The 21,888-nt window shown below is 38.6% G+C and overlaps 1 protein-coding gene across 1 annotated transcript; it reads right to left on the minus strand.

Moving 5' to 3' along the window:
* Positions 1–1,054: 1,054 nt before the first annotated feature.
* Positions 1,055–21,456, minus strand: ndufs4 (NADH:ubiquinone oxidoreductase subunit S4). Its single transcript, XM_015012411.2, has 5 exons — positions 21,328–21,456; positions 18,379–18,457; positions 3,041–3,213; positions 2,854–2,927; positions 1,055–1,263 (listed from the first exon to the last, which is right to left on the minus strand). The coding sequence occupies exons 1-5, from the start codon at positions 21,408–21,410 to the stop codon at positions 1,160–1,162; spliced, it is 513 nt and encodes a 170-aa protein (XP_014867897.1). The 5' UTR covers positions 21,411–21,456; the 3' UTR covers positions 1,055–1,159.
* Between the last annotated feature and the right edge of the window lie 432 nt (positions 21,457–21,888).

Genomic DNA, 21,888 nt, shown 5'->3' on the forward strand with positions numbered 1-21,888 from the left:
CCAACTGACCGTTTCTGTTGTCAAGCCCAATCATGTTAAATATTCAACTTCCCCTGACAAATGAGTCAGTACTTGGTAAGATAGCAACAGCCTTTGGATTTTAATTCCTCAAAGCATGATAAAGCAGATTCAGGAGCGGGATATGCGGCTTTATGGGGGAAATTGAATATTTGGGCTTTTAAGTTTTATGAAAGTGCAACAACATCCAAATTACTCACAACAATCAAGCAGTGCATTTCTCTAAAATACATAATAAAAGTTACATTAGACCTAGAACAGAAAATCTTGGTTTATGTCGGATCTACAAAACAGCTGAGACACTGAGCTCCTTTAAATCAAGGTTAAAAACCCATCTGCCTACAGTTACCTTTAATTCATAATACCGGGAACATTAACTAATATATTTGACGATTATGGTGATCGCATTTAATAAAACGTCACACAATATTGCTTGTTTTATAAATTGGTTGTGTTGTTTTTACCATGTGAAGCCCTTTGACTTGCCTCGTTGCTGAAGTGTGCTATATATAAACCTGACTCGACTTTGAAGGTATAAATGGGGACTATTAATTGTAGGTCTTTTTAGGGCATTTTAAGAACCTGAAGAGAACTTGTTTAATCTCCTGTCAATTTAAGACCATTTATGCTTTCATATAAAAAAAGCATCAAAGGAAATCAAAATTCACCTTTAAGTGTGCCAGGATCTTTAAAAGCCTCCTGGGAGTTAACAGTTTGGGATTGTGCTCAATGCTAACCTCACTGCACAGATGTTGTAAAAGGACTGTTCAAAGCTCCCATTTAAAATTCCTCTCTTGCAGCTCTCCAAACAATGAAACAATCTGGGAAACGGGATAAAAACAATGTCCCCGGCTTTGGCCCCCAGATACATTTATCTGTGTGTTTAAACAGGTTCTCAATGCAGTGAAACGTACCACTCTGTTTCGCCGTTGCACAACTCGACCGGGAGATCAGGCACCTCATTACTCGGCGAGAATGCGCCGGGTAGTCAATTAATGAGGTGAATGTTTGAAGAGCGAAAGCAATGATGACCCAATTGTTTAGTTTTCTTATATATAATTATGCATTTATTCACAAGAATGAAATAAGTCCGCAGCGGGACACACGCAGGTCGGGACAGGAAACAGATGGGTCCTTCGGTTTACTTTGCGGACCTCCGGGTCCTCTTGTCCCAGGAGAAGTTCGCCCCATACGACTTCACCCGGGGCTTTGAGGTCCTTTTCTCTGTGACTTCGTAGCTCCAACCTAGCGGGAAAAAAAAAAAAAAAACGACAGTAAGTGAGAGCGTCCCGTCCGTTCACTGGACGGGCTCTAGCGCCGATGAGGTGTCTGGCGGACATTTACAGGCTGCGTGTATTCAGAACGTCTCTAATCGCTTTCGTGGCGCAATAAACAGAAGAAGCCAGTTTCCTTTACTTGGTTTCAACAAGCCTCCCCAGATGGTTTGGTTCTCTGAGTCAGAGTCAACTTGACTGCTGCTAGACAGAAAACACATCACTCATATTTAACTGCCTGTTCAGCTCAGATTGAATCATTCCAAACTTTTTCTCTTTTGTGCCTCTGTTTTTCCAGAGGCTTTTTTTTTTTTTAATTTTTATCCAGATTTAAACAGGTGATGTATTATGATCGTCTTTCTACTCTCCGATGACAGTCACTGGGTTTACAACAGCGAATCAGCTGAGCAATAAAGAGCCCATATTATGCTCATTTACACATATGAGTTCACATACTTGCGCCCCTTAAATTTTTCCCCAGTTTGTCATGTTCCAACCGCAAACTTTGTGATTTTATGTGATAGAACACGATGGTGCATCTTTGTGAAATAAAAATACATATTTTTTAATTTTTTTATTTTATTTCCTACAAATGAACATCTGAAAGGTGTAACATTTCAGTCCCTTGGAGTAAAATCTTCATAGAACCACTTTTCACTGCAATTCCAGCTGCAGGTCTTTTAAAATGTGCCTTTAACGACTTTATTTTGTAGCCAGTCCCTGCTTGAAAAAGCTGGAGCTCAGCTACATTTACTGAAGAAATGTAGATGAACAGTTTTTTAATCTCGCCACAGATTCTCAACTACATATAGATGCTGACTCTGAACAGATCGTTGTCCCACATGAATATTGTTCGATTTAAAACATTTTACTGTTGCTCTGCTTCTATATTTAGAGTGATTGTGCTGCAGGATGGCAACTACCAAACATATCTAAAGTGTCTTGCAGCCATTAATAGGTTTTCTTGGAGTATACATAGATATGACTACTTTCCCTGCAGCATGATGGAGCCACCACCATGTATGAAAGTGCGAATGATGACTTGAGGTGGTTTTTAGCCATATGCTGCATCATTCATGCGGGGCAAGTTTCATTTTGGTCTCATTAGGCCTGCACACGTTTAATTTCCTGTGGCTAGTCGTATGAGTCGTATGAAACGACTCACGTTAAAGTTTTGAGGGGAGTCAATACTTTTGCAGATCACAGCACACAGAATATGGAACTTGACCTGCGAAGCTCTGAAGTGGGAAAGTATTTAAAAACGTAAAAATATTTGTGAAGCATAAAAACTAAATTTTTTCATTCACACATCTAAGTAAAGAATAAATTCTGCAAAGTGCCATTAGGTAACACTGAAACCAGAATTTTATTAAATAAAACAAACAAAAAAATAATTAGCTGGTCATGATCATTACAATTACTTAACCGAATGCACTATAAACCAAAATAATAAATAAAAGGTTTATACTGAAGCATAACATTCACAATCAGTTTAACCAACCGTCTTACATACTTCACAGCCTTTATTGTTCTGTTTTCTGTCACTTTTATGAATTCTTACCATTTTTCTCAGCAAAAGCAATGGCGTCTTCCTTTGAGGAGAACGAGAGCACCATGTTGGACAAAGGATCGGCCCTGAAACGCAGAAGAAAGAAAACATCCCAGGAGAGAAACGTCAGAGGACACAATTAGAACGACTGTGACCCCACTTAGCAATGATCCAGATTCACTCCAAGTGGTGGACTTACGTTGAGGCCCAGCCCATCAGCGGGTTCTCCCACCGCTCTCTGGTGTCAAAGTCCATCTTCCACTTCTTGGTGCTGTTGATGCCAGACTGCATGGCCGTTTTGGCGGGGACGAAGATGTGAACCTTGCGGGTTTTGATGTGCTCCTCCGGGACCCCCGTCAGAGTTGTGATGTCCTAAGGGAAAAGGAAGAAAAGAAAAATAACAGACGGTGACGAAAAGCAAGCTTTCGACAGGAAACAAAAAGTAAGGGTCATTTTTAGTGGCTGGTGGAAAATGTAACTGTGACTTTGGCCACTTTTGACTGAGCTTAAAAGAAACAGCTGAACCTTCTTAAACGGAGAAATATGATTATGACCGAATAAAAAGTTCTCTTTTGGCAAGGATTCATGTCGGTTCAGGATGAAGTTTCAGCAGTCAGGTTCTCTGTGTTGGGCGTTTTACATTCACATTTTGGCTCCCTTGGCAGAACACGGACTTCCATATAAAATTCGACAGACTTCCCAGAGATTTTATGGAGGGGACGATAAGTTGATTTGTGGGTCAAAACATGACCAGTGAGAAAAACAACAGCTAAGTTATGTTTCATAAATCGAACTGAAATCAAAATTCCTCCATATATATATATATATATATATATATATATATATATATATATATATATATATATATATATATATATATATATATATATATATATATATATGTATGCAAAACAGACGAGTCAATTTGTCCCAATGATCCAACTTGAAGTTATAGATCCTCCACATCATATTAGATTAATTAGTAGATAAAAAAAAAGAAGAAGAAAAAATAGAAGTTGGAAAAATGAGTTGATACTGAGCAGTCACAGAAGGGTTTTGTTACCCTAGTTACAGACATTTAGTCTTTCCTGAAAAGCATCAATGATGGCGCCAAAAATATGAATCCGACTGCTCCAACAGGTCATCTGGAGGTAATCTCAAACTTCGGGCCCAAAAAAAAAAAAAAAAAAAAAATTGTCTTGACTTCAGGAAAATGTTGGTTGGCAGCCGAAATGGAAATATGCAATCAACTGTGTCATGTTTTTCTTGTCCATCATCAGACTGGAGAGAATTATTTCCACTTTAAATATCAGGGGCGCTGAAGAACAGTAAATTGTTATAAATCTGAGGAGTGAACATTTTTATAGACGCCATAAAGCAAGCGAAATGTTTTGGTTGTGTTTTTATCGTTTCATTGATATGATGGATTTTTTTGACATTTCTCATTTTGAAACTGCCCCGTTTTAGTGTTTTGACCTGCCAGGATTTTAACTTTACTTTCTTTTTACTTCTTGATCCGTGTAGTTCATTAAAAGCTGAAAAGTTTGTTCAAGCTAACAGTTTTACTGCTCATGCCCAGTTGTCCTCAACCACAAAATTCTCGGCTCATGGATTTCACTTAGTATAATTCAACGGTTACAGTTGCTGAATTTTCTTGGATTAAAATACCACATTCTGCATGTGACTTACTTGAAATGAATTATTTTTTAAGTGGTAAAAAAATATTTAAAACTAAGCTTACAAATTACCTTTGGTTAGCTTTTTGATTTGTGTATTTTAGAATTTAATAGAAGTAATATTTTGCAAAATTACAATACTATATAACAGACAAATGATGGATTAGATTGTTATTGTCTATGGGGAACATCTTACCAGTTACTGTTCTGAGCTCTTGTGAAGAAATATCACTTTATCTTCCTAAAAAACTACCTCAATACTACGGCAGCTTAAAGCAATGGAAACTGTGCATTGAAATGTAAATACGCGTCTAAGTACAATTAAGTTATTATTCCTAACCCTTGCGGTTTTCGGTCTAATGTGGACTTTTAATAGATTTCTGATGCAGATCAAAAAGGTTGAACTCTGCTTCGCCTAAAAGCTCAGGTCTTGGTTCGGTTGAAGTGAACTCTCAAACAGTTTGAATGCTTATGTGGATGCAAGCAGATATCAGACTACAGAGCACCCTGGGTAAATGCAACCAAAACAAACGCACGAGTTTAGCACTAGCCCAAGAAATGGCTCATGGTCTTCCACCAAAGACAAGAGAGAAGTCCAACAGCCACTAAAATCTGATGGAACTCCATTTTCATCCCAACAAACCAGATGTTTATCACCAGGCTGAAAGAAAGTAGGCCAGTGTGACAATTGGAGTAGGTGGGACCTGGGAGCCCCTTCAAGCTCCTATCAAAGATCTGGTCCAATTCTTCAGGGAATTAGCAAACAAGCACTGGGAAGTCGGCGACAAAACACAGACGAACCTCCCAGCACGCCGGCAGCAGCCACCCAAAGACTGAGGCCTTTCCAGGAGGTTCTCCTTTCAATGCAAGAATTTTACACATTTCAATGGCCATTACAACTTCAAAGAATCTAATTTTCATCATTGTCTGTCATCTGCCAGTTGATTTGTAGAGAGGGGGTCATTTTCCATGAACTCCACACAAAAGCCCGCCTTTCTTCTTGCCAAGGAGCCTGCGATGGCATCTAAGCCCAGTAAATTACAGGTCTAACCACGAAACTACAGCTTGTTTTAGTGAAACATCTTTTTGCTGCGCTTAGAGGCAAGTACAGCCTGAATTTAATCATAAACAAGATCTGCACATTGAAAAGATTGTTAAAATGAAAGGAAAAGGACAGACAAAAGGAGGAGGGATGAGGGGGGCTGGACTTCGCAAGTGCTTGGTAATTATTTCCGGCTGCCCTATCTACTTAACCTTAACAATTCCTTCTTGTCACAAAGAGGAGGAAAAACATGTTCTCCTCACCCAGAGGGGGTAATGGTTCATGACACAATAACACACAACATAGTGTTGCATAGCAGCAAAAACGATGTTTCTTCACCAGCTTGGTGATCGGAAATGTGTCTTGAATTTAGTTTTTATTTTCAAGGGTGTTCAAAGATCTGCATTCCCATAAATGGGAGGATAGAAACCTTTTGAAAGTCTTGGAGCGGAGACCAAAACCTAAAACTCACCCTTCTGTACATTTAAACATGAAATAAATCATATCTGCAATCAGAAACTTTCTTTTTGCCGACTTAGTTCTGGTGGCTGGATGCAGGAAAATCTTTCTTTGAGCCACACTAGAAATGATGCCTCTGGGATTAGCAGGTCAGACTATGGTTCCGCGTATGTAGTTACATAAACCATAACTGACACATGGGGCCCATGCATGGTACACTGGTGTGGTAATTTGTCCAGATGTAGCAAACCTTAAATCATATCGTAGGGAGTGGATCTGCACATAAACAGAGCCAAACAAGAACTCTGCCAAATCACTGAAAACCTTCTGCTCATTATCCGGCTTTGCATGCAGAAATACAAGTCTAGACCTCTATGATGCTCTTCTTGCATTACACCCGAGAGGTAGGAGGGTTATCGGCATAGCAGGCTCACCCACAATGCCCGGATTCACAAAGGAGGGTGGGGGTGGGGGGGATGATTGTGGCTGGAATGTGGTGTGTTCCCAGGAGGACTAGAAAGGGTCGTCACAAAAGGAAAACCCACACGGTGGGCACTTTTTCTTCTGCCATGTACAGGAAGCAAAATGAGAACTATCAAGTTTGACACTATTCAGAGGGCCTTCACAGGGCCCTACAATACCTGGCTGGGCAGACAGAATGGCGGGCTTTAAGAAAGGAGGGTGGGGGTGATTGGCTGGCAAAGTCTCCGTCACGTGAAAGCGTGTCAATATTTCTGACACCTCCTGGCTACGGGCCAAATAAAAGCGCATAGGAGGCTGTCGCTGTGGGGCTGCTGGCCCACCAGACTGCTGAAAGCTGGTACCCCTAATACTCCAACAGAGACCTGGAGCTGAACACTTCTGGGTAAACAACAAAGAAATCTCAAAGTGCTTTAGTCTGGAGGAAAGAAAAACTGCTGGAAAGAAGGGTGTTGATAATATGAGCTTTAAACTTTGAGAATCTTGAGCTGATGGTGCTAAACGCTAAACCAAACACCTGTAGCAATTATGAGTAATGTTAAAATCTAATTACCTAAGGTTTCTAGAAACAATTAGATCCACATGTTGCTCAATAAAACTGAAACTGCATTACATTCCCTGTCGAATGTTTGGAACGTTTGACGGGGAATGTTTGGAGTAAAAGTCTGAGTTTTCTTTCCTCCTTGAATGTCGTGCTGGTCCAAGTTGAAAAACAAAAAAAAAGCTCAGCTGGCTCACGCTTTTGGACGCAAGGCGCTCCAGGAAATTCATTCTCTAGTAACAGACATGTGAACAAGTGTCAATATGAAGGCTGAAAAATGCTGAAGGCTCTCTCACAAAATAAAAACCATGAAAACACACAACATGGCAAACAAATAAAAAGACAAACGGAAACAGACCGAAAAAGTATATATGGAAAAGCACATTTTGATTTCCATTTAATTAGAAAAAGGATCAACTGTGAATGATGAATTGGACATTGAGAAGATGCTTTTGACATAATCTGTTTAATCGAAGGAAACCGTGAGAGGGAGAGCAGTTCCACCTGGAAACTTTACTGCTTTAGAAGAGTCGTGTGGTGGACCTTCGATAAAACTAAGGAGAACTTAACAATTTACATCATACTAGTTTTTAACGCATCATAGACAACTTTTTAATGTGACATTAAAAATAAAACAAACAAATCAGACCTAAATAAGTCCTTGATTTATCTTAAGTACCTCCTAACGTGTCAGGAATACTGACCATGGACCATAATGCCATGGGCTGAGTGAGCTGTAAGTAGAGAAATGATGTCTGTAGTTCAGATATTCACTCATTTTTACACCATGCACAGTTACCAACCAGTCAATGCATTGATTATATTACAGAGAATTTAGTCAGTCACTTAAACTTCCCCTATGACGTTATCATTCGCAAGGAGAAAAAACAAACTTTTAAAGGTAGATTCTCATAGATCATTTTGCCAAATCGGCGCTAAGCATGGTTGGACACAAAGTCAGCGGATGGGACTAGATGAAAATATTAGCATGTAACCAGGCATTCAGCAGAGGTTCCTATATCTACAAAGAATTTAAAGTTTTAAGGTTTTGCCTTGTTGCAAACCTGTTTGATACCTTCATCTGTCTGTAGGTTAACAGAATCCAGTGCCTCTGCCCATGTCTGTCTGTCAGTGTTCACTCACTAAATTTTCTTCAAAGAGACAACATAGAAAATGTGCAACGGGAAGACTGACATGTAGGCATGAGACGATTAACTGCCGTCTGTTTAGAGGAAGTAGGGATCTGTCTGAAAGAGGGAGTTAGGAGACAGGACTTTACCACCTAAATTCTCTGAGTCGGTTATTTTATTTTTAGCTTCAGGGATCAAATGGCAAACAGCAGAAGTGTTGTGTTCAGGTTTCAAAGTAAAAAAACAACAACAAAAAAACAAGAATGTCTGCACAGATCCACTCAAACAATGTTTGAGAGAAGACAAAAGCAGCAATTATTCCTCCACCTTTGCAAATCAAGACTGATGTGCTTCATATCACCTACATAAGTCTCTCAGCTGTTTTATTTGTCCGGTTAAAGAAAACAGACAAGAATGAGCAACTTGACTCTGAACTGGACATATAGGCAGCCACACTGTCCTTTCCTCTAAGTGTTCTTCCAGCCACCATTACCCTCATATCGTTTAACACATCTTGTCAGCTTCAGATGATTTGCAGGTGAATATCCGCGTTTCCTGCAGTTCACTTCCCACAGTTTATACAAAGGAATATTAAACCCAGATTTCTTCCTCTCAGTGATCTAAAACATGGCCTCCTTAGTCCTTCCGATATTATTTGCAGACCGGTCCAAATGAAAGAGGAGATTTTCTGTGGTGTGTTATGCTTTTCTGTAAGCGACTGAGCTTCACCAAGACAGCAAATATAATTTAGCCCTGGAAGTAGCCTGCCAACAATAAAACATATGGAAAAGGAAGAGAAAGTGAACAATCAGATATCACTTTTGGATGTGTGTTTGAGAAAGTCTTAATACAAATCAGATGAATTACTTAAAAAAATAATTTCAATTGTGGAAATGTCTACTGGCTGGAGGAGAAAAACTGAATCAGACTTTCAGAACTGTGAGACTTATGGCTTTGACTTTTAAACGTCTTTTACATTTTTTAAAAAGTTTTTTCTAATCATAGAACCAGTTTTTTTCCCCTTTTTTAACTTTCAAAACTGTCAGAGTAAAAGTAAAGTTATTTTCTTTTACCAACATGTTTTTTTTCTGACTGGAGTTAAAGGCAATTTTTTCTGGCTCAATGTCCCGATCAGAATCTGATGGAGAATGTTTGGAGGGAACTAAAGATGAGGGTGATTGCACAGAGACCTTCCAGCCTCAAAGAGCTGGAGCTTCCCAAAATAAAACATCACAATTGTTAACAGGGTAACAACGACTCAGCTTTTACATAAAAGGTTTGATTGGCCAATAAATAATTTATAACTTATTTCTACCAGAAACAGACTTCTTAATAGTTGGGAAAAAAAATCTAAACCTGCTCTAAACCTGCTCTGGTAGTGAATAATTTTGGTCTCTATTGTATATGAACAGAAACTGTCCAGGTTGTTTGGTTTTATTATTTGTGTTCAGCAGATCATGAAACAAAATGAAAAGGTGAGGTAAAGAAGCAATTCACAATTTTTTTAAACCACTTTTAAAATATGTAATGCTTAGTTTGGATTTTTTTTAAAAATGCAAATTATATATCATAAAAAAAATCCAGAAAGAGAGTAGTGATGATGCTTTGTTTAGGGTTTATAATGACCAAAAAAACTGCCTAAAATTGCTCTTTTTTGAATGATTGTGCTTTTATTTCTACGTAGAATAGGTCAGCGTGACTCAAATGCATTTTTATTTTTAAATACTTGATCATATTTAAAGAATATTAATGGTATAAGTATTACTTTTTCAGGAATTCAACATTTTTAACTCTTCCATATATGAAGTAAAACTACAACAATTAAAAAAAAATTATAACTATATAATAAGGTTCAGCTGCTTTTATATGGTAAAAGCAGCTGAACTGAAATATAGTAATTCTGTTGGAAGTTTATTACATCGCATATTAAAGGATTGCATTCTTGAATTAAGTAAGAGTTTTAACTCTGTCACTGATTTTATCCATAAAAACAATCAGGAAATATTCTGACAGTCAAAATTGTCTTTTTTTTATATAAGCTATGAAAAGACGTACAATGTACTTTGAGCCAGCTGACTGGCAGTGCAAAGCAACAGGTAGGAAAGGAGAAATGCTGCGTGGCTCTGGACTGCGTGAGAACTTTGCTGTTAATTCCCCAGACTTACACTGTGAAGTGCACTTCACGGCCAGGACTCAAACCACTAGGAAAAAGCAGAATTATGTATCTAATTCAAAACAAGTCGACGTAATTCAATGATAAATCTTCCCATCTGCTGACCCTTGAAGACAGCATTATTTGTTATGATGATTGTTACCTCTCCATGAACTGCAGCTTACTGGGGTAAAAGAAAACACAGAGGAATAATCCTTGCAGAAACAACATGATTAACGTGTTTGTCTAATAATTTTACTGGTTTAGATCAGTGTTTCCCAATCCCAGTCCCCAGAGGCCACTGCATTTTAGATGTGCCTCTGTTCCAAAACACTCGATTCCAATGATTGCAGGACCTCCTTTGCATGCCATCAAGCGCTGCAGAAGCCTGTTAATCACCCACTTATTCAGGTCAGGTGTGCGGCTGAAGGGAAGCACCTAAAACATACAACCGGTCCCTGATGAAGCGAGTAGAGAAACACTGGTTCAGTTAAATGTTTTATAACGGACATTACATTCAGCATTTAACCATTCTGAATATGATTTTTATGTGATTAATGCCATTCACTGACTTTTCTTTAAACTTCTTTAACATGAGGATTTGATAGGGTAGTTTGGATGTGGCCAGTTGTTTATGTACCTTTCAAACAAATTGTATTACTGGCAGAATAGCAAACTTTTATTCCAAGTTTAAATTAGAGCAGACACTAAAACTACAACAGTGCTGGTACATGGCTACAATTGCTCAACAAATGTTTCTCAGTTGTCCAACTTTTAAAACTCATTAATTTAAGCTTTCCAGCTGGCTCTGCACATAGAGGCAAATAAACACGAGCAGCAACATTTTTTGCGGACCTTGTACAAGAGTGACTCCTCTACCAAGCTGCAGCCTCTCACAGTACCAACACCTGTACACCAAAACTGCAGCTCAGCGGCCTAAAGGGGGCCGTAAGGTCAGCCGCGCTGAATGATGTTGAGTCAGCATGTGCTGAAAGCCCAAACACATCACCCTTAACCCCACACCGGCCGGCCCACACCCAGACCGAGAGGCTCACTCATCAGCCTCCGCCGGTTCCCACCTTCAGACGACTTTGAAGAGTAAAAAGCGTGCCAATTACTGATTGGACATAGGAGGGGGGCGCGTCTAATAGAAACAAATATTATGTTGCTTGCTCATGTGTGGGAGTGATCAAACACTGGAGCAAGAAGCAGCTGGCTCGAGGGTCATCTCGGATCTCGCATTACACAGCCTAGTGAGAATCGGAAGAAGGGGACAAAAGGAAAGGTCATTCAGGGAAGAGTTGCACAAAGGCATGCCTGTTTGTTTGGGGGAACATCTTAATACTAAATAGGAGGTGAAACAACTTACTTGGAGGTGATGGAACCAAATCCTGGAAATGACACTTTTTCTGTTTTGTATATTTTTAATTTGTAGAACTTTGGGGAATCCAGTAGCCATTTTTCAGAATTGTTTAAAATTATGTAGCAGCAGTATTTCAGTTAAGTCATGAGATTCTCAGACCTTAAGTAAAAAATTTCACAGCATTTACCCCACAGCGTAAAGGATGATAGCCGGAACTAACTAAAACCTGAAAATACTTAAGACCCCCTCTCGAGCTGCCTGTTCTTAACAGCTTAAACATCAAATGTCAATAAATACGCACAGCAGAAACCGTCTTAGGACTAATGCAGGAGCATTACAGTCTTTGTTATTTATGCTCTTGGTGGTATGGCCAATCAACACAGAGGAAAATAAGTAGCACTCCTGGATTGGCTGCTTTGCAAACGCCAGGTCAATAGCATGTCGAGTGGCATTGTGCCCCGTATTTCAGCTTTGCAAGCTGCATCACGAGTATTTTAGATATACTCTATACAAAATTCTGTTAATAGATAAATAAATAACTTCTCCTGTTACCTAAAGTAAGTTTGTATTACTGAGAATATACCATATTATGCCACGGGGGTGATGTATATAGTGTTCAAATCATGGCTGTTTGTGTTTTGTTTTTTTTTGTTTATTTGTTTTTGCAGTCACTGATATCTCCAAACATCTGAATCCATCTCTCTTTTAAATGTTCTGTCCGCCAGTTGAACAGCAACGAATGGCAACAAGTGCAGGAGGGGCAGCGCTGCATTATTCTGCGTTCTGTCCAAGCAACCAAAAAAATAATTAAAAAAATCCAGAACTTCTTCTTGTATCACATGAAACCAAATTAAACAGAACATTTTTGAAACCACAACTTTATGAGACCTCAGTACACCTCCATACAATTAATTACCATCAACCAGGTTTTGTTTCCAAACTATTATTGTGATTGGAAAATTTTTTCAACAGCTGAATATCATATTTCTTGTAAGAGTGCGAAAAGAGTTGCAGTCTTCTTTCAGCAAGCTGACTTGCAAAGGGCAGCAGCATGTTGAGGGAAAAGTCCTGTTATTTTCTGGTATGTTAATAGGATTACATGCCTGGTATCAATAAGATTTATCAGAAACGATGGAGCAGTTCTCCTTACCTGCACCCTACGATGGTGCAACAGTCATATGAGTCATGCATCATAGAATGATCCATTCGTTTCTGTTACTCATTTAGTTGTTTACCTTCTTGCTCATGGGGAAAACTTCAGAGCACATATTTGGAACCTTTGTCAGATTTTGTAAAATCGAGAGGGAACAAACACATTTTGAAGGCGGTCGGTTGCCTTTATCACTAACGAGCAAATGCAAGTGTAGGCAAACAGAAGTGACCCTCCTTTTTCCACTTCCAATCTGCAAACACAACCAGACACTTCCAACATGAAACTCTCACTGACAGCAGAAGAGTCCTCCTAAGAGGCTGGTTCTCAATGGAAGCAAGCGCTAATAAAGGAAATACCTTTTACTGAATGATGCATAATAAAGCCTCTTGTCTGGTACTCTTCAAAGACTAACATCCTCTGACCCTCTACACTCCAAACTTGAGCTGTGAGATCTTTTTTTCCCCCTTTTGGATAAACGCGCCGTATGAGAGGTTCAACCAGACAAAACAGACACTTAAGTTGCTGTGTGCAAAGGAGGGAGGAAGGGTGGGAGAAGGGTAAAAACGGAGGGGGGAGTCGGGGTAGTGAATGTGGTCTGCTCCATGGTAGGTCACCCCGTCTGCGAGAGTGGTCTGAATCTGAAAGTGTTCACCTCTGTACTGTAGACTTCAAAGTGCTGCTGCGACGCATATTTACATGCATGAGTTACCCGGACTGCGAGCGGGATGCAAGGAAAGTTCACCTATATGCATATGAATGGGCTTTAGTCTTCTGTTTACAAATAACATTTAAAAAAAAGATTAAAAATTTAAAAAAGTGAACCAAAACTCCCAGCTGACTCCATTTTGAGGCCAATTAAAATCATCCTACATGAGAAACCCTGTCAGTCAAGATAAATGCTGACTGACAGGCGCAGGATCCCTCAATCTGATTCTAATTTAGGTCTTTAAAAAGAACCAACATGCCTTTTGAGTCAACCACCTTACCGCAGTCAAACCCAACATCTTGTGCACAGATGTTATGTCAATTGCCAGGCAAGTGGTGTGCACCGAGATTCACTAGAAACCAAGAATTTTGCACTAAACAAAGCATGCCAGGAATAAAATGGCCCTACCAATCTAATACACCCTCCTCCTCTATCCACCTTCTTTCCTGTTCGTCGATTCCTCGTGGCCTAATAACTGTCCTCCTCCGCCTTGTAAAACCCCACGGCCTTTAGAGAACTCTATAACAAGGCTTCAACAAGCGCTTTAAGATTATGGTGTTGTCTTTATGTGGAGAGAGAGCGCGGAGCGGGCCGTGGCTGAAGCGGGAGTAGTAGACGTTTGGACACTTGTGAATAAGCGGGGGTACAAAGTGCTGCTTATTGAGGCAGCTGTTATGGCTGTTTCTGCAGAAGGGGGCCGGAGTGCTAAAGCAAAAAGGAGCTGACTCTAATTGACTGAGGTCACAGACATTCCCTGTAAAAGCTGTGTATCAGTGGCCAGCCAGCCGGACCCTGGGAGCTGCCCAGCATGCTTAATCAAACAGTAATTACAAACAAAGGCGCGTCGGGCCGGGCAATCCGGGGAACAGCCCCGGGCACTGGAGCTCCATCACGCATCTTTTTTGTTTGGCCTCCGTCCAAAACGTCTGACAATCATGTCAAAGTTTAGTTAGTAATAAAGTCATAATTCAAATTTTACATTTGAGAAAATGGGGGAAAAAAACCCGTCAAATGCTTAAATTAATTCAAATTAAAACGGCAAAGAAAGTATTCATTGGGGAATTAGAAATTCTTTACATTGAAGCAATAAAATAAAGGTAGAGTTTGGCTTTTAAAATCCTGAAAGAAATGCTACTGCCGCATAAGTCTTGAAAAACCCTAAATACACAGCCAGAATTATATTTTGGTGTTAGAATGGCCTAGTCAAAGATATAACATGAATCTAGTTGAAATTGTTCTCTATCCAGTCTATAGCACCTGAGCCTATATTGCAAAATATCATCACATCTTTCTTGTTTGTAAAATAAAAACTGAAAGCTGTTGCTTTGTTGGTAGCTTATAGCATAAAAACCCTAAAAATAAGTTTAAGTTTGAGGTTTTAAAATTATAAGATGCTTAAAAACTTCAAGAGGTTTTTACTTCGGTATATCAGTATAAATTGGTTGATTTTAGATGCTTCAATTACTAATTATTGTTCTCTGTAACAGTCAGTTATTGAGCCTTTCCAATAAATTTGTTTGCATTCTGGGAGAGATGGAACTTTTTTGTCCTTCACCTCCTAAATTTGAGCGTAACAGAGAAGGACAGAAAACCTGTGGAGATGCGAGTTCCTGTAAGGGGTTGCATTTTCTTGGACAGATGAGAACAAAGGACAAGATAAGCGAGTATCACAGACAGAAAGAGTCAGACGGTTTCTGGAGCGAATTCAAAACATCACTTGCCCTGCTCAAAAACTGCAGCCTCATCTAAATGAAATAAGCAGAATGCCACGACCTCCTCTGGCTGGCAAAGAGAGGGAGCGCCCTCACCCGACATCACCTCTCAAAAGATCGAGATCTTTTTGCCGATTGGTCTCCACAGAAAGCAATTTCCACTTATCGACGGGCTGACGGCCGGCTAGAGTGCCGACGTGCTCCCAAATGCCCGACAGGAAGAGCACTCTTGCTGCCCTCTTCCATGTGAGATTGAGACCACCGCACTGTAAACAGCTGAGGCCCTCTCTTTTTGGCCCGTCTGGGTGAGCATTAGAGTACTTCCCGCCGTCGCCAGCAACAACACGCCACAAAGGAAGCTCTGTGACCAACAACACTGAGGTGGCCACTGTCTTTTTTTTTCTTTTTTTTTTCTCCCCCAATTGAGTCTCACAAACTTTTTTTTTTTTTCTTTCTGTGCAAACTCCTTTTCTTTAAAATCCCTCACTGTGTTTTGGAGGCCCTTTTTTCTCGTCTCTGCTGGTCCTCTCGGCGGCCCCTACTGAGAGGACAGAGACAGACACTCCGCCTAGCCAAAGGTTTGTCTGCCAGTATGGCCAGCTTTGCTTTGAGACAAAAGCACACCGATGCTGCTCACACCGCCCCCTGGCCATTTAAAAAAAAAAAAAAAAAAGGTCCAAAACAGACTCCCTCATTCCTCCTAAAATCAATTTTGTTTGCACTTATTTTCTATGTCCTTGATGTTTCACTAAGACACCACAAACTTCAAATGCTTTGTTTTAAGCGGCTGGTGCAGCACTAACTTTGGCCACTTCAAACATCGATTTATTTTGTGTTCAGGTCAGAAAACTGCATGTTTTTATCCGTCTTGTATTGTTCTTTTTTTTTTTCTTTTTCAACCAACATTAGATCCATACGTGCCGATGAGAAAAGAACCCAAAACATAAAACATGCAGAGGTGAGTTCATGTTTTAATTAAAAATTGTGTAAAGCTGTGAGCCGCCTGTTTCTTTCCTGAACACTGAGAGTAAAATCTGTTTTGAGTAAAGTAACCAGATGTTTGTGGTCACATTTACTATGAATCAAAACAAAAGCAAAACACTGAATGTAAAGGATGGATACTTTTATAGTGAATATTTTAATTTTTGTGTAAAAATCTTTACCTAAACGTAAAAAATAAATAGTGTCTGTGCACTGTTCTTGAACTGGTCAAAGACACATGCCATATAAAGTCATTTCGAGAGCCACAAATGGGTGTTGTGTTATTTTATTTTACCTATAAGCAAAATTACAGATCCAAACTCACAGCACAGGCTATAAAATCCTAACTTACATCTATCCCCTAGAAGACTCTGTGTGCCATGGATTGGTCACCTCTTTGGTTATCGAGCAGGAAATTTAACAGAAGATAAATCTCTGTTTCCATTTATCAGTCGGCGAGAGAACAAATGTCTCAGAAGTCAAATGCCAAACCGAGGTCAAATACTAATTTACTAATTTAAATATTTACAAGTTGGCATGGAAGACTTGCAAGTTACATGTGGAACTACGATGACTCCCTATTGACCCTGGTTTCCTCTGTCCACAGATTGAATTTTTAAAACCTAAATGACATTAAATCAAATCAAATCAAGCTTTCTTCTCAATCTGCTGTGCATAGAATCGTAGTGAAGTAAACTAAAAGCGTGTCTTTCCCGGGTCAACATCACTAAGTCAATAAAGGCCACAATTAGGCTTGGTTGGTAGGTATCAGATCAGTAAGCTATTTTAACAGGAACATTTTTTTCTTCCACAAGGATCATTTCGATTTAATTTTCGTAAATGTCAGTTTAAATTCTAGCTCCAATTCTGCACATTTCAAGTAAATTTCAGTTATCTTAAGCCATCACAGTCCGATTGTGCTTCACCGATCTTTTCCATCTAAAAGATGAGCTATGAAATCTCACATAAACTGCTTACAGGCTCACAGGCTGCTCATTTGTGGCCTGATTAGTGGGAAAAAAAAACAAAAACAAAAAAACACCGCAGCAGTTAATACACGATTACATGAGGTTGGTTTTCATGAGTTTCATAAATATAACTATTATTTAAATATGCATTTTGTATTTAATCGAGTTATGTTTGTCACATATTCAAATTTGGTTGATTATCTGAAACATTTAGTGAGTTAAGAAACCCAGAGGAAATCAGTAAGGAGGCAAAAAACTGTAGGCGACGCAAAAAAAAAGAAAAAAAAACAACAAAAAAAAAACAACCTAATCATAAACATGGCAGAAGAGTGACGATCAGAATATTTCATATATGAATAAACAACAACAAAAATACACAGCATTATTTATCAAACTCTTTGCATTTAGAGTTGTGGACCAGAATTTCTCCACCGGACTCTGGCCTCTTAGTTTGTTTGTGAGAATCTGTTGAATGCAAAACGTGAGGCTCAAACAGACAATTTATTTGTTGGCCTATTTGATATTCATCTAACACCCTGCTTGACCTGTAAAAGAAAAAGTTAATTTCAGACATCGAGTGACACTGTTGATGATCACAGCCAATATTTAGTCATTAATAACCTGGGGTAAGGCACAGTAGAGCCAGGAAAGAGCTGCTACTGGATGCGATGAACCAATGTTACATTTCTCTCACTCTGTGCTCAATATAACATGAAACCTTATTGGTTTATGTAATGTTGGACAGCCACAAAACTGTACAATATCAATATATATTTGAATAACAAAGAAAACACCATAAGGGTCAAGAAATGAATCATCTGTAGTTACTTTGTTGCTCTACAAACTATATTTTTTCCGTTATACGTGAAACTAGATTTGAGCATTACTCGCAGCAATTCTGCCAAATTGCTGCCCAAATTCCACTCAGTAAGCTATTCAGTAGTTGTAATAACAAGGACGGCCGTGCCAAAAGGATTAATGTGAGCGTTGAGCATGCACACTAATGACGAAACCTGCCATCAAATTGTTGCAAAAGCCTACTGTCCTGTTGAAGCTGATTAAGAGTTTCCAACTGTTTACCAAGAAAATAATTGGTAGACGGCAGATCAGACAAAAAAAAAGAAAAAGAAAAAAAAAGCAGCTATGTGTCACGTTGAAAAGCAGGGATTCTTACCAATTTCTCATCAACGGTAATAAGTTGCGTGTCTTGTTCTGCTTTCTCTGCCAGCCTTGATGCTGATGTGCTTGCAGACCTGAAAAATCAATGAATGGACATTACACTCAACGGCCCACTACAAAGCAGGAAATTACACAAACAAGTGGCATTCTGCAGCCACCGACAGTCTTGGAGGACGCGGTGGGGTGAGGGTACAGTGAAAAGGAAGCGGCTAGGAAGGAATCCCCCCCGCCACCTATTAGTTCTGTCTGGTGAATCTCTGGCAGAGCCTCGCTCTCATCCTAATGACGGGACGTGCTTACTGTTGGCTGCTGGGTGACTGGCAGGCGGGGACTGTGGAGCTCTTTGTGAAAGTGCAGCCGTATCCTGACACTGAGCGGCGCAGGTCCATCGCCACTCAGCCAAGGAAGGGCTCACTCAGCATAATGTCCTAATTATCAAAATATGACCGAGACAATTTGTAGGAATATTGGCTACAAAAGCGTAACTTTACTTTTCACAAAAGAGAATGGAAAAGGCGTGCTGTGCTTGATGAAATGTGTTGATTGTTAGGCCGGTAACTGCAGATTTTTACCTCAACTGCATCAAACTAATAAACCAATCTGTACCGCTGCACATTGTCACATTAATTAATCAGAAAGCTTAGAGGGGGCATGACTTGGATTTTCTCTTTTTTTTCTGTTTGGCCTTTCATGGTAACAAATTTTGCTGGATGATAAATTGTCCCAGAAGTTATTGTGATATATTGCAATGTTGTTGTTCTGAGACCATTTTCAAGTAATATAGTGGTAATGATAAGGTAATATTGCAAAAAAGCGTTGTCAAAGATCAATGCAATTTTAATTCTTATAGAAATTTAACACTGGAACTGGAAGACATTTTAAATATCCAAAATAAACAAAACAATATAAAAAACAACAACAAAAAAATCAATTATGAACAAAATTGTCCTTCGAATGTACGGCAAGTATTAAATACATTTCTAACTGTATTCTGATTTTGTAGAATGAGCGATATTCTAATGTTTTGATCCGTCATCTGGTATTTAATAATTATTATTTCTGGACGCAACTAGGCAAGGTTTCAAAACAACAACAAGCTTTAAAGTTTAACATCTCTTATGAGGAAACAAAAAAGAAGTTTGGAGATCAGTTTTTTTTTGTTTTTGTTTTCCAGCTGTAAACAGCGATGAGCACAAGGTCCTGTGAAAACCTTTCTTCCCTCCACTAGTTGCTGCATACTGCCAATCAGCTGTCTGAAGGAAGCTTATTTACACTTTTCCTTCACTTGCAAGACCGGCACACTTGTATGTTTGAAAGATTTCGGTCACAAACAACACAGATATTAAAGGAGCTAAAGAAGCACCACCTTCCATCTACTTAAGGAAGCACTATTTTGAAATTAAAATCGCTGTGAACTGCATGTCTGTTAGCAGCCGACTGCAGCCTGGCCATGATAGCTTATACATCATTACATAACTCATGTGGTGGGATTAAAAACAATTCCAAATACTAGTTAATGTTGACAGAAAAAGCACAATAACCAAAAATAAATAAATATCAACAACAAGCTGTCTTCAACAGAAGAAAATTAAAGTTTTGGAATGGTCCAGCCAAAGTCTGACCAGAGTAATTTGAAGATAGCTGTGCAACAGATATGCCCTCACAATCTGACAGATTAGGAGGATTTTTGCAAAAAAATAAAAAATGAAAATAAAAAATCGCAGCCTAGTGAAAATGTGTCATGAAGGCATACTTCTACCAAAAAGACTGTAAAATAAAATCAAAAACTGCTTCAACAAAACATAGTTCTATTTTTATTCTCAGTTTTATGTGATTGCATAAAATCTACGCAACCACATCAGTTTTATAAGTTATATGTCATATTCATGGTAAAACGTGACACATTATTTAATTATTTTTCCATCACAAAGTGTTAAAAAATAGGGGTAGTAGACTATTTACATCTACTTTGTAAAAGATAACTTAAGCCAAGAAAGCTAACACATTTCTTTTTAGAGAGATCATAGTATGTATCTCAGCATTAGTCAAAAATCAAACCAGCTCACAGCCTGTTCACCTTAACGCCTCTGACAAACAACATAAATGTTACTGCTCGTGAGATAATTATTTTTGAGACAAAATCATGTTTGATTATTTAAGAAACATTCATAATATTACAGTGAAAGAGCATTGTGCCAAACTGCGCAAACTCAGACTAGACCGACATGCTTTACACTAAAGGAGTTAAAGCAAATTTTTCAGTGGTTAAGTACTTGTCAAGTACTTGGGTTGCTAAAATTGATATACAATAGTATGGACACTGATGAAGGCCATTTGTAGCAAAACAAATGACCATAGCATATATACAGCTTGTTACAACAGGATTTAATGTGATGAGGCAGATAAATATTGAAGATTATGTCCGATGACACGTTCAGTGCCGCTTCAACTTACTACCTTACTTGACTGTAAGGTTGAATGTTATGCTGAACTTTGCTATACAACTTCACTCTGTCCCATAACGCTCCTCATTAAAGAAAAGTTCACAATGTCGCGCCGATCATTACGGATGGTATTTTGATGTACGCAGCAGCAAAGAGTGTTTAATTGCGTTTGCTCCTAAACTGATTTGTAGCTTAGCTTCAGCTAATTAGCTACCTCGCAGCGTTTGCGAAAGGACATTGACATTTATCTGATACACTAGTAAAGACGAAAAGAAGTCGATAAAATATTCTGACATATAACTAGCCCCCAAAAGATATTTATTTTTTTCATTTCTGTTTTTTATAAACGATTAGTTTCCAGGGTTTTATTTTAGCTTGGGGCAGACTAGATTGATCGGCCTGGGAGGTTTCTCCACATCTGAGCTGAAAATTCCATGAATAATCCCAAAAATAGTAAGACAAACGGATATAAAATAATATGATAATCAATATTAAATTACCTGGCTGGATTCAGTAGGATCCTGGAAGCTACATTGCTGAGAGACAAACGACCTAAACCGAGAAGTGACATTGAGGACGCCATGTTTGTTGTTAACCATTTGGTACGGTAGCCGCGATGGAACAAGTAGAACGAAAGAACAATATTAAAAAATTACAGAAAAATAATACGTATGGGTAAATTTACATAAATGTAACCTTTTTGAAAGATAGTAAAGATAGTTCTTTAAAGATAGTTGATTGAATATCGGTTAATAATAATAATAATAATAATAATAATAATAATAATAAGTTATCATTTAATTTCAATAATTTCAATACCTGTGTCATTCCAGATTACCTTTATATGAATGGCACATTTAGAAAAATAGGAAGTGATTCTACTGTAAAAACAAGGTGACATTACTAAATATATTTCTTACCAACACACAAAGCTATTTTTTAATTAATTTGTTAACACTGCAGATATGACTGTTAAAACATGAAAAACAATATCTTTGATAAGAAATACTTATGTCTATTATCATAGTTTAATAATGGCCTGTAAAAAAGATTCATATTGT

The sequence above is a fragment of the Poecilia mexicana genome, unplaced genomic scaffold (assembly GCF_051168715.1).
Source record: "Poecilia mexicana isolate PSO_F unplaced genomic scaffold, ASM5116871v1 scaffold_9, whole genome shotgun sequence".
Classification (NCBI taxonomy): domain Eukaryota; kingdom Metazoa; phylum Chordata; class Actinopteri; order Cyprinodontiformes; family Poeciliidae; genus Poecilia; species Poecilia mexicana.

Bases quoted from the DNA above. Each gene is read 5' to 3' on its own strand.
- ndufs4 (XM_015012411.2), bottom strand. From the start codon at position 21,410: ATGGCGTCCTCAATGTCACTTCTCGGTTTAGGTCGTTTGTCTCTCAGC. The intron at 3,214-18,378 runs GTAAGAATCCCT...CTTTTCCCTTAG, and splicing joins TTACCGTTGATGAGAAATTG to GACATCACAACTCTGACGGG. The intron at 2,928-3,040 runs GTAAGTCCACCA...TCTGCGTTTCAG, and splicing joins CTGATGGGCTGGGCCTCAAC to GGCCGATCCTTTGTCCAACA.